Genomic DNA, 14,003 nt, shown 5'->3' on the forward strand with positions numbered 1-14,003 from the left:
GGGTTAGGAGAGAGCCCAGGGAAAGGCTAGGGAGCTGTCATCAAGGAGTCTGGTAGAGTGAACCTTGCCTGCTTCTAGGGTCCCTGTGTAGAGGGCAGGCCTGGGTTCCTCTATCAGCCAGCATGGAAGGTGGTATGAAGCCTCTGATGTAAGAGAATAAGGACTTCTGAGTGCCCTGATAAATGGGTGTATGAACCTCTGGGTCCAGAATCGAGGGTGGCAGACCAGATGGAGGGATCAGATATTAGTTTTTGCTGAACCTTTTGTTATTCTGGAAGAAGTGGTCAGAGGACTAAGTCACGAGATGAGACAGACCATTGCAGGGCCAGAGCAGCTGCTGGCAGTGGGCGCTAGATGAGAGTGAGCTATGCTGTGCCAAGCTGAGAGGGGATGCTCTAGCAGCAAGTGCACTCTTTTGTATCCCAGGAGGCAGTCACAACAATTGAAATAAATGTGGTAGTGCCCCTAAGTGGCATGACTTACCAACAGACTTAGGTGTTTCATATTGTAGCTCTTGTCTTTTTTTTCTTTATTTTTCTTTCCTTTGGTCATCAGAGCATCTTGAATGCTAATTCATTAAAGATCTTCTGTCATTTGACAGTCTGATTAAATCAGGCAGATTACAGGGATGCTTTTTAAGTAAGCAATATGCAGACAAGTGCTAATGTTTCATCATCCTAAATGAAACGTGCGTGATTAGAAACCCTGTACTGGGATCAATAAAAATCTATCCTAGCAGAAAATCAATACATTTTACAGATATACCTTTTAAAAAAGCATTCCCTGCCTGACAGCTATAAACACACAAGATCAGTGGATGGTAATCAAGATAGCACAGTCCAGTGATATTCTGCCAACATTTTAACAAACGGCTCCCATAAAAATTCTCCCTTGTCCTAGGATACACTCCAGAACCTCAGCACCTCCCAGTTCCCCTCATGCCCATTACTTCTTTAATATATTGAATTCCCAGGAAGGACACTCTATGGCCTGGTGCTCCCTATCCTATCCTCCATTCATGACTGCTCACCCTCCCCAGGGCTGCCTCTCCTATTCCTCCAGTTGCAGGGAGGTCTCTGGAAAAGGCGGCTCTATACTGCTTCAGGGGGCTCTTTAACACCAGGACTGAAAGGATGGAAGGGCGAGTGTGTGTGTGATGCTTTTCATCAAATGTTTCTGTGACTGTCAGCTGGAATCTGGGGATATACTAGTTGCTTGCTTTTCTGTCCATGCTTGAGGCTGTAGGAGCAAAGACAGCAGAGAGACCTTCAAAACCCCTCTCACTTTTCCAGCACATTAGCTTCAGTGCAGTGAAGGAGAGAGCATCCTGCAGGAATAACTTTTTCAGATCTCTGTTGCTCCCATCAGTGCTGTCTACAGCTCTGTATCCGACTACTACCCCTGTGTTCCATCTGCAAGCGGTATGGCAGATTATCAGTTCTCATCTTCTTGGTGCTGGAACATGGAGCCGAGCAGTGAGAACAACAAAGGCATTTAAACAAGAATCTTCCACAGGCCCTGTCTACAATGTCCCAGGCACAACTGACTGTTAGATTATTATGAATCATCTGGAGGTATTTGCCTTGGGTGTTTAATTCCTACATACACTGAGAGTGTGAGACTTCAGGAATATTTATTAGTAGTAGTACTAAGATTAGTAACAATATTTTCATGGATTTAAAAAAAAAGTTTCACAAAACATTATGTATACATGTGTGCCCTCAACCGGTAAGTTAATAATAAAATACAGAACTCCCAAGTTATTACCTGTGCTGGGAAATCCAGCACATAATATCCTCCCTTGGTCTGCCTCTTGGATTGCATGTTCTGCGAGGCAGGGACTACTTGTTTTTGTGTATGTTATAGCGCTGGCTCTTTAGTAGTAATGCTGATTTTCCATATGTTATTGTTTGCAAATGAAATGATTCACTTTCACATCATGAGTCTTCAGCTATGAAAGGTGTAAAATATTGTCTTCAACCACGTGATTGGCTGATGATGATTCTAACCCTTCCAGAACTCATTACCGACTTGCACTCCTGTGCATATATAACAGGGCAGATACGCTAGCAGGGAAACATTCACAGTGTTCCCCTTGAAGAGTAGAGTGGGTGTGTTTTTCGTCCAGTAGACACTGCAAGCTTAAGGATGCTGTGTGAGCTGTATAGCTTGTCATGGAGACTGAGGATGCCGCTTCCACAGCATTTGTAGCCCTAGCATCTCACGGAGCAAGTGAGCAAATTTGGAACTCAGTGTTGGTGGATGCAATGTGCTCTTACTAGATTACCAAGCCATCATGTTCCCAGGTCCTTTTAAGGGCATTAACAAGCCAGTACATTATATTTAAATTTGAAAAACAAATAATGATCCTAGGTTAAGTTCCATTGCATAGCATTGCATTGCGGTGCCTCCATGATCCAAAACCAACATATTTGGAAACTTGTCATGTGCTGACTCCCGTCACCAAAAACACACTCACCCCCCTCATGAAAACTTTGTTCTCTTTTAATGTCTCCCTAGCCTCTCCCTCTCCCCCCCAATAAAAACCCAGACTTTGAGATCCTCATTAGGTGACAGAATTGCTAAAATCCCATTTTTGATACTTCAGTGTTGTGATTTTTCCTCTTGCTGGCTCAGGAAAAGGCATTAATAGATGTTGAATTAAGACTTCATCAGTGGTCTCTATTTGATTCATTTAGAATGCTTAAAGCTATCTTTATTGAATGTAGTGACAATTACAGCTGTTGGCAGAGCAGAACTAATTTAATCTGTTTTGGCTGCTGAAATTTGTGAAGGAGCCAAGAGTGATTTCTGGGGGAAATTGTTAACTTTGAACATACAATCCTGTAAGTATCGGAGTTACTATCATCCCCTTATCATTAAATATAAAGTATTCTGACACTAATGACTATGCAGATTTTTTAAAAAGAACATATCCGATAATGGGAATGCAACATGCTGCTTGGGTTAGTGAAGATGACGCATGTCAGGGAACAGACCTTTATAATTTTAGAGAAGAGGAGCACTGAACACGTGGGAAGCTATATCTGGAAGGGCTTCTCTCTTTGAATCCTGTAAGGACCTGACTTTCTTAACTTTTTCCACCCACACCCAAAAAAAAGAACTCAGGATAGACAGACCCAAGCATTCACTGATTGTTGTAGAAGGTATGTGTAGATGATGCATACCTTTTATTTTTTCATATAGAGTCATATTATAACTATCTTCACCTTGTTATGGACAGCTTCACTTACAAAACTGGTACTTTCCTTGTGGACAGGTCATCACAGAGTATTCATTATATTTGTATAAGAGGTGACAGCTTTGCTGGCACAGAACAGAATATGAGTCTTGCAGGGCCCTAGGGCCTTAGATTTAGATTTTGCAGGATTAAAAAAAGGATTAGACCTTTATATGAATAACAACAATCTTCAGAGTTGGACTTGTTATAACAAATATTAAAACAAACAAGCAAGAGCAGAGAGAGAGATAAACCTTCAAGTCTCAGGGCATAAACCAGCCTGTGAGGAGGAGACTTTCCCTGGAATCATGTTATTCTATTCAAGGGTTTTTTTTCTCTGAAATGACTCATGCTGGCCAGACATGGTGACAAGATACAAGACTACAGGCAGTGGCCTGATCCAATATGGCAATTTCTGTATTTCTGTTCTTCCCAAACACATAGAACTGCATACCTGCTCCTTTCCTTGTGTCTTCTTGGTCCCATAGAGTGGGAGTCAAAATGAAATCTTTCCATCTAATCTGGAAATGGAAATGGACTTTTCCTGCTATTACCAAGTTCTGCAGCAAGTGCTGACGACTAAGTACAGCAGAAAGATGTCTTATCCATGATTTGTTCCTCTCTTTGTTCCTTTCTCCTGTTTTGGCTTAATTTTACTTTCTCAAGGACTATAAAAGGGGGCAGTTAAGAGAATCACCTTCTCCCCCAACTCCTACTTCACTGGTTTTGCTTATCTGAGTAGCGGTTTTCATTGTGTGTATGGGACATCACTTCTTTAAAACCAAATTATCAGACTTTCTAAGACACATTTGATCGTGGCCAGTGTTTTTTATCTGATCACTCTGTCATATGTATGGTTTGTTTGAGCCTCTAGCCTTTGGTCTACAATTTTTCTCATATAAAATGCTGATTTTTCACATCAGAACCCACAGTTGTGTGGGTACAGTTGTAAGACTTTTAAAATGACAATTATAAAAACCGGTAGGCAAGGGTGAGGAATAATAGACACCTAGAAGTTAAGGGATGGTATTCTGAACTCTCCCTTAGTTGATGAGGCCCCATTTCTTTCAAAGAAAAAAACCAACAACCATGGATCTGGAGGACTCAGAGTTCAATAATGTAATTTCTTTATCTGTACTATACTAATCTCTCCTTATGGGTTCTGACATTCTCTACTAGTCATTATGAATCAGCTGCCTGAATTCTAGTGCTGTGATACATTTGGAATCTGTAAACTTCTGCATGTGACAGTTTGAAACCAATTAAGTACTTTTAAAGTGCAGTAAGTGATGGGGAAATATATGGTAATATGAGAAAACAAAAATTATCCCAGTGAGCTGCGTGGTATTAGGGAGATAATATATCTTATCTTAGATTATTTTTTTTAAGACTGCTCTAAATTCTGATGCTGGGGGAGAACAAATAGTAGTCAATTTCCTATTCTCTTTTCATTAGGTTGACATGGTAATCTAGTGGTATAAGTTTTGCTTCTTGCTTATATTTACTCTTATTTGCATCTGCGGCTTTCAACATCTATTTAGGGCTAAGATTGCCCTTGAACAGTCACAGACTTCAATGGGAGCTTTGTGTGAATATTTGGGGGGCAGAATCTGTCCTATGTGCTGGCTAAATGTTCAGTGAACCAGATGCAAATGTAAGGAAGTATAAGCAAGAAGCAAAGCTTGCACAGCTAAATGACAAAAATAAAAAGAGGGTAGGAAAAAACTAGTATTTCAATTTCCAACAATGAAATTTAGAAAACAAACTCATAAAAGACCCATTAGGTACTTTATCTTTCACACCAGTCATTTCTGTCTGTGGCCTTTTAGTCTCCTCTTGCCACTGACTTCAATAGGAGTTGAACATGAATATCTAAGGCCTGGTCTACACTGCTGCTGGCAGTTGATGCCACTTATGTTGCCGTACCGCAGTGTCTCCACTGCACTGCGTCGACGGGAGACATTCTCCTGTCGACGCAGCCTTACTCTTTTTGGGGGAGAGTGGGGGTGGGTGGATTTATGGCGTCAACTGGAGAGCACTTCCAGGATCAATTGAGCGGGCTGTGGAGATCCGCTCAATCGATCCTGCTGCATCGATCCGTGCAGCCCCAGCAGTGTAGACCTACCCTAAAACAGAGTTTGGCCCCTAAAATTGGTTATGTTGGTATCTCATCCCCCTTTAACATTTTTTCCCAATATAAAATATTTCACATACAAAATATTGTGTATAAACAATAGACATAACTAATTACTAAAATAATTTGATCTTAAGCTTTAAAGGAATTTCCTGATAAATATTTATAAACATATAAATGGATTTATAAACATATAAATAATTATTCTTTCCCTTACATTTTCATTTATCATTTCATTAGAGATGTGGCACAGAGAAATCCTTTCTCCCTGCAGGCATCCACAAATTCTGCCCATGCTTTTTGTGTCTAATTAGCTGTTCCTGTTCAGTGCTTACTGTAAAATATTTCTTTATATTTCCTTGTCATTGCACATCAGATTATGCCATGTTGAATAAACCTTAAAGAAATGCTTTTTTTTGTGGCAGGTGACAAATGTTGTAGATAGAAAAAGATATGGTCTTCCTGTGGAGATGGATGTCGTAAGCTATGTTGATCACTCCTCCACTCTGTAGCATTTAATTTTTTTATGCTGTGCTGCTCATCACTTAACAATTGCACCAATTACATCTGCTTTCCTAGTGGAGAAGCAATTGTGCAAACTAATTTTTTTTCTCTTTTAAATAGATACCTTTTAAGAGCTTTTAAAGTCAAGTTCCATGCAGAGCCGGATAAGGGCCTATAAAGCCTTGACGATGCTTTTTAGGAGAGCAGGGGTTTACCACAGTGCCCTAGCCAATAGTCCAACCTCCCTGACAGTGCTGTATAGTGTGTTCTGTTTGTCTGCATATCAGTGCCAGTGTAAGTACATAATTTGGGAACCTTAGAGAGGAAAAGATACTATAGAAATGTCAGATATAATTATATTTAAAACCTGCAGCTTTTAAGACTGAAAACAACTGAAAATTCAACAAAATTAATGTATGTAAAAACAAATATAAGTTTTCCCCATTACAATTTGTAAAACATGCCTTTTGGTCCTTATTCCATCTGTATGGTAATAGAAATTGTATGGAACACTTCCATTGACACACAGCTTCTATTAGCATTAGACTAACACTGGCTTTGACATCCTACTCAGCTAAAGTTATTTAGTCTTGATAAGATAAGTATCATTGGAAGTGTAAGGATTGTGTGAGACCTCTCCATTGCAAAGTCTTTAGGAGTCAATACAGTGAGAATGCAGTTGAATGAGATGCTTCTATTATAAAGATTTTGCAGACCGTTTGTAGCTGCAATGCTGTCAGAGGAGCAGTTAGTAATGTATTGGAATGGGATTTCATTGTGCTTAATTTGTTGATTAAAAATGTTGTGTTAAATAACCTTTCCCTCTGTTTAAGGTACCAGTCCATACAAAGGCCTAAAGTGTCTAATATTTAGAGATCAACTGTGCCTTGTATGCACAGCCCATTGCAAGGGGTGGTGTGAAGCCACACTGTTGCAGAGAGAACAACGGGAGGCATTCTGCAGATTACTGTCCTCTGTATAGCTGGTACATAGGTTGGGGTGGGGAGAATGGCAAAGCCATGGTCCCGTCTCCTCCTAGCCCTTTTAGGTCATTTAGCTGTCGTGTGCCAACTGATGATCTTCTGTCCTCCCCCCACCGAGCAACTGTGTAGGACGCAAGCAGAATTTGGTCTTTAACGTCTTAAAATTAGGCTTTTTCAGTGGCGTATGAGGCAATGCAGTGTTGGAGACAAACCCTTATTTTTCTACCAGTGTTAAAAATCCTATAGTAGATCATTCCAGACTAATGGTAAAACTCTGCTCCACTCACCACTACATTGAGCCCGAAGACTACTACAGTGATTTGGACCATGACCTCCAAATATAGTAGTGTGTTTGTAAAGGGTAATAACGTTTCAAAAGTGTTTTTAAATTATGTAACCTTTTGAAAGAAGAGAAACCCGGCTTTGGATTGGAAGTCTGTGTATATTGTGGAGGAGACTTTCAGAGAAACAAATGGTTGGTAGGTGCCCAATTCAGTGAAATTCTGTGAGAGTTGGGCACCTACCTGTCCTTTCCAGCATAATGAACCAGGTACAATGCTCTTTTGGAAGAAATACTGTAACATCAAAGGCCCCTAATATCTAGAGGACTAAACCTACTAATCAGAGTTGACACCAAGAATGAGGAGGAGGAACCAGCAAGCAAGGGTCCAGCGTTATCTATAGAAGACTTTGGACTGTAGGTGTATGATAGACTTTAAGTCCCAATTAAGAGAAACCCAAGAAATATTAACATTAATTGATCCTTACTGTAACTACCATGGTGATGGCAGTCTTTGTGTATAATGTATTTTTATAGACAAAAATCTCCATTGAAAATTATTTAAATATTTGTTTTGGGAAAGTTTATCTTAAATCTTTCTCTGAAGGAAATACCTGGATGTCTTGTGTGGATTCTCCAGAATGTGATCATTACTGAAAATGCAGCATTTTAAGTTTTTAATTTGTAAAATTATATAATTGCATATATATAATTGCAAATAACTTTTATTGAAACAAAGGTGAAAATAAATATGCATATCTTTTTGGTTTTAGTAACCTTAAAATTACATCCAGGAAGTCGTTATGGTTAGTTTATCTGTTCAGAGATGATAAATCTTTTAATCCATTTGAGAGAGAGAATTGATAGTTGTTGAACCATTAAGTCTGAAACCAAACTTGCTAGTGTGCTTTCAGCTAACAGGACAATTTCATCATATTCTCAGGGGGCCTATTATTTTAAAGAAATGATTTGTGTGTAACTAATGATGTGGTCCCTTTCAAGTGGAGGCAGGTTCATGCAAGAGAGTTAATAGAAGTCTTGTCATATGATATCTATTGAATGCTAGATAATATAGATAAGAATCCTATCAAATTCAGGACCCATTACTTACCTCTTACCAGTCAACTTCTATGTACTTGTAATTTTCATGTATTTAAATAAAAGTATTATCTTGTTTTGTCATTCATTTAGAATATTCTTAGGAATTTTATTTAATTTCCACTAATATTGGTGCTTATTTATTTTAACATAATTTCCTTCAAAATATAAAGTCAAGTGGATACAATTGTTAATACCATTTTAGTTGCTTTTATGACTAATTGTATATAATGCACAACATAGCGAAACATATAGCTATCATAGAGTCCTTTCCGGATCTGACATAACTGATGGTTCTTTCTCATGGAATATAATTCTGAAGTCCTTCCCTTTTAATTCTTGCAAACTTGAATTAGGAATATATTCATGGTGAGGAATCTTGTTGAATGGTAGCAGGGGTCCTGAGGTATATTTAATCCCCAGTGATATATATGTAATTTATTGATACATAAAATAATAATTTTGCTACATCAATGAGCTAGATATTTTCATAGAAATGCCTTCTGAAAGTGGGACTATAGCAGAACAATGGCTTCTGATCTATGTAGAGATCAGAATCCCTACGTAGAGGGATTGCCATCATGTTCCTGCACACAGCCCAAACATTGTTCTGTGCCCCAACATGGGGCACTGTCCTGCAATCCTTACTCAGGCAAAATTCCCAGTGAAGTGAAAAACTTGTTTTGTTTTCAAATATCTAATTGCCCTTTTTTGTCCCAATCCTTGTTTGTTCTCATACCTTCTCCCACTTCAAGTACAAAACTTATTTTGATTTGGATGAAAATTGTCTGTTTAGTTTCACAGGGGATTTTGCAGGTCTTGTTCAATTGGTTTCTTTTTTTAGAGATGTTTTGTTTTATTGTGAACCCAGAATTTTGCTTTTGCGCTTCTGGTTTGAATGAGCAGGAACCCTCAGGGAAAAACATGGCAAATAGTGCTAAATTTTGCATGCTTTCAAGGCAAAATTATTAATGTCTCCATCCTTTCCTCTAGCTTGGGTGTGGAGAAGATCTCTAGAAACCCTTGATTACTTGAGGGGCCAGAAGAGGACTTAGGCATGCTTTTGCTCCCACACGACTTCTTCTCTACCAGTGGGCCACACGCTTCCTGCTTACCTTTTGCTATCTTTGGGGGTTAGAGGACATGTCGTAGTGACCTTTCTTACACCCCCTCCATCACAACATCAAGGTTGCATGACAGCTGGTTCCCTCCTTCTATCCCAGATTCTTCTAGCGTGGCTGTCTGGCCTACTCCCTAATCTTCATATGGGCTGGCATGGTAGCCTCCCTGCCCCTAATTTACAGAAAATTCTTGTGACAAGAGATGAAGGAGGAAGTGGATGGCATCAGTCTTGGCTGAAACTTATTTCTGGTTTACTAAAATGTTCTCAAACCTTTTGGCAAATCTGGACAGTTTTAGGCTCATGTCAACTCCCATTCCCATAGGTAGGTCATTTCTTGCTTAGCTTCCAGTTCCTTAAAGGCCATTTATTTCACAAGGCTTTAATTTTTCTTTACACTAGCAGAGTTTGTCATTGATTAATGTACAAACATAACTTCCAATAAAAAAAATCAAAACCCAAACCAGTGCTCCCCCCTGCTGAACTTTCCAGCATGGAGAGCATTAGTCAGTGATTACAGGTGTGTTGTATTTATTTCATTGTGAGTACACTATTAAATATGCGTACTCTGTAATATAAACTCTACTGAACAAACTTGGTGACCAGAATGTTTTAAAAGTAGCAAAAAAATCCAATTAATTTCAGTATAGGTTATTTTGTGTCTCAATTCTCTGTAGTCGCAGACTCTACCATTTCAGTGTAGCCTTGTAACCGCTTTCCACCAGACACACTGTAGTGGAGTGGTGGGAGCAAGAGTGTATATGTGCTTGGCCTCCTCAGTTATCAGGATAAAGCAGCATGTATTCTACTCCTCTTTTCACTTTTGGCTTGAAAACCATAAGCTTCCTGAAACCCGGGAAGAAGTTTGTAATGCAGATCCAATTAAATGTCTTGTCTTCTGTAAACCAGACACAGATTTGTGTCAAATTCAAAGCTTCTTATTCTGTTCCTTATTCTATAAATTGTACATTTGACACATAACTACTGGAAATATTTTGTTTATGGTTTGTCTCCTGTGGTTTGTTTTATGGTGCATTACATTGATTTGTCAGCCATTGTCTTATCTGACATTCCGTGATCATCCCAGGTATTTTCTAATACCTGACATTGCTAACGTTGAATGAGTGCTTTTACATGAGTACAGACTTGTTAGAATCTGCTCTCACCCCCTCTCTGACTGTAAATATTTCTCATAAACCACTGTTATACGATAGCCCTTGGTGTTTCTTGCCCAAACTTCCACACTTGTTGCTATTATAAAATGTTGATGAACCATATGCCTTGTAACCACACACACACACACACACACACACACACACACACACACACACACTTCTCTCTAAATCATGGTGAGTCCTTCATCCTCTTTGCAACGTGTGCAAATTCAAAGTGTGCGCGTGTATTTCCCTCCAGCTTCTTCCAGGTAGAGCAGGGTGGCAGTTCCACACTTGTCCCAAATCCTTTGCATCTCTTCATCACTATCAGTCTCAAACTCCCACAACCAGTCTCTTTTGCTGGCTTCCAGTCAGATAGGTAGTACACCATCTGGATCCAAATAGATTGGCACAGATTGGAGACCCAGACCTTGCAGTGGATACATCTTATCCCAGTTTGGTTCAGATGCTGAGTTCTACCAGATGGTCTCCAACTTCTCACTGGACTACAGTTGGCTCAGCCTTCAATGGTGACTATGCGTTTGTTGTGCCAGGTGTTCTGCCCACAATGAAAGCTTCTCGTGTAGCTTCAAAAGGGCTACTGATCATGTTTAGTGACTGTCATGCCCCAGATTCTGGGTGTTTTTTTTGCTTCCTCCGGTAGTGTCACTCCACCCAACGCTATCAAGTCTGTAAGCACACAGTCCCCAAAACTAAACCTAGAAACTGTGTCTCCACTTCACATTTCTTCTCTTATTTACACCAGTAAATGCTGCAATGCATGCATGTGGATAATCCATTTGGCTGTTACTCTACACATAAGAATGTTGGCATGAATGCCACAATTTCTCTTTATGAAGAAACAGGTGTATCGCTTTAGCTGTATGTAAACAAAAGTAATTTAAAACATGGGCTCAATCCTGTAATCCCTAGATCCTGGATCAGGCATTGAGAGAATTGGCTTTTAATCCTGGTTTGCTGTGTAAATAAGATAACATTTGAAAGAAAATTTCAAGCAGATTGCTGTGTTCATTGAAATAATGCTATTGCCTGTAAACATTTACATTTTTTGTACAGTTATGTATTGGATTGTCAGATTAAGAAAAAATAGACTGTGGAATTGTATCTTTTCATAAAAACAACTGGTACATCTTGCACTATTTTATTTTTAGATTTGTGTCTTTAGCAAGTTGCTGCAAAATTATTGACAATGGTTGTCACTTTCACTGCTGCTTCAAAAGATAACATGTCTGAGGTATGGTGAAAAGAAATGACAGCCCCTTATCTAAAAGAGAACAGCTTCCACCGCTGCTAGTACACAGAAGTGGGGCTATGCAGCACTAAGGCTTCTCCCTCAAGTGGTTTTTTTGTTTGTTTGTTTGTTTTTTGTTTTTTAAATTGCTTGTGACTGTTCTCTTCTCCAGTTAGGAGTCCTTGCCCCTAGCCTAATCAATTGCTATTTGTCAAATATGCAAATGCTCTGAGCATTCTTCCAAGGGGGTGTGGAAGGGGAACGATTATTCCCAAATTAACAGCCAAGGAATAATTTTAAAGAGGAGGCCTGTAGGCCTGAAAACAGAACTCCTTGGGTGACAGCTGTGTTTTATTGCTCAGCTATGGACAATAATAGTTCATTGGGCTACAGATTCTCCCAGTTGCCTTTTCATTTTCTGTTTTGTGCATGTGTGTATATTAGGGTGTGGGGGTTGTTAATGAGAAGTGGTTATTGGGGTTGCTAGAAGGAAGTAGCTTCAGACCAGGCTTCCAAGAATAGTAGAAGACAAGTTGAGACTATGTGGTGTAGGGACTGAAGAGGAGACAGTCCAGTTTATATAGGGAGTAGTGGAGTCAGAGAAGCAGAAAACTCACTTGATTAAGCTTTCTCCATTCCCAGGTATTAGTGCAATTCCTCATTAGAGTATGATCCAGAAGTGTGAATCATTGGTAGCAATATCTGTGTTCAGGCAAATCGAATCTCTGATTCCATCCTAAAAAGCTAATTTGCAGCTTGATAAATTGTGAACTAGTTCTCAATTATGCAAAAATAACTGTGAAATCATAATTGTGTAATCCTCCAGAGTGTAATTATGGTCTGTTTTGACAATATTATTTGACAATATTAATCTGTAGACACAGTGCATGTATTTACAGTAAATCCCTGCAATTAGATTTCTGATTCTTTTTAATGAAAACACTTTGTATATATGCAAATTGACTGGTTTTCTAAATTAAATAATTAGATCTGCTATGGTAATTTTTCTTTTAGCACATAAATTGTTTGGTCCACTTTTATAAACTAATAGCTTACAAATTTTAATTTTTGAAACCGAAGCCATTTTAAAGTTAATTTAAACCTGGTAACTTCTTAATTTTCTCTTTACCAACATAAAATTATCTTACACAAATTATGCTGAACAAAATTCCTCTCTTTTAGACCTTGGATAACATCATTCAGTCTAAAGAGAAATTTTATGGCTGAATTACAAACTATTTGAAAATAATGGTTTAATAGAAATGCTAGCTGTCCTTAAAAATGGTAATATAACAGTGGGTTTTGCTATACATATATAATTGCAAAAATAAGCATGAGCTTTCAAGGTTTACCGCAAAGCACTTGGTAATTACACGCCTGTACACTAACAATATTATTTGTTTTTTCTCTAGTTTCTCTGCTTGAAGAATATAAGAACATTCCTTTCAGCATGTTGTGAGATATTTGGGATGAAGAAAAATGAACTTTTTGAAGCATTTGATTTGTTTGATGTGCGAGATTTTGGAAAGGTAACTTAAAATTTTATGTTTACTAATATCTTCTTCTTTTTTGGCTAGATAATTTGATTATTGGCTAATGCTTTATGTAGCTCGTTTTCAAACAATTTAAAAACTACCTTGAAGCGAGAGAGAGGCTTGGTCTGGTTTTGTTCATTTCACATTTAAGTTGGATTTTTCTTTTCTTTTCTTTTTTTTAATCATAGTTGATGGAGGCCACCTACAAAGGTGTTTTAACCATTGTGTCCTTAGGTCTACTCAGAGCAGACAACAGAGTGGCTAGAATTGCAGTGGCCAGTGTACATGAGAACTCCCCGTCATTAGTGCCACTGGTAATCCACTAGCACTAGTGTAGGACTTTAACCTCACCTACACTACACTTTTTCCCCTGAAGAGGTCAAACACCTAATGTTCTACTGTTGGATCCACATCTTGGTTCGGCTTGCTCACAAGGGCTGTTTTTGTTAGGAGCAAGTTACAGGCACAAAAGGAACAATGTTATGGGGCTGAGAAGGACCATACGATAGATTGGTAACAAGAGAAAAATGTGCACAGCTTGAGGAGCAGGGTGTAGTTATGGTGGGTAATGAGGAGAGAAGCCTGGGCTAATTGTAAAGTCAAGTAAATCAAGAAGCCACTTGGTGCTCCATATCTTTTGGGGGAGCCTCCTATACATCCAGACTCTCAAGCTTATGGGGTGACCCTAGCTTTCTCTCCAGC

General features: G+C 38.9%; 1 protein-coding gene across 7 annotated transcripts in view; it reads left to right on the plus strand.

Annotated features, from left to right (window-relative positions):
* Positions 1-14,003, plus strand: part of VAV3 (vav guanine nucleotide exchange factor 3) — a 224,929-nt gene that overhangs the window by 22,832 nt on the left and 188,094 nt on the right. For all 7 annotated transcript variants that reach the window (XM_067538336.1, XM_067538338.1, XM_067538335.1 and 4 more), the window contains exon 2: positions 13,179-13,295. In XM_067538336.1, coding sequence (XP_067394437.1) covers positions 13,179-13,295 — 117 coding nt within the window. The remainder of the gene's footprint in view (positions 1-13,178; positions 13,296-14,003) is intronic.

Source organism: Emydura macquarii, unplaced genomic scaffold (genome assembly GCF_026122565.2).
Source record: "Emydura macquarii macquarii isolate MOO-44397 ecotype Brisbane River unplaced genomic scaffold, CSIRO-AGI_Emac_v2 contig_480, whole genome shotgun sequence".
Classification (NCBI taxonomy): domain Eukaryota; kingdom Metazoa; phylum Chordata; order Testudines; family Chelidae; genus Emydura; species Emydura macquarii.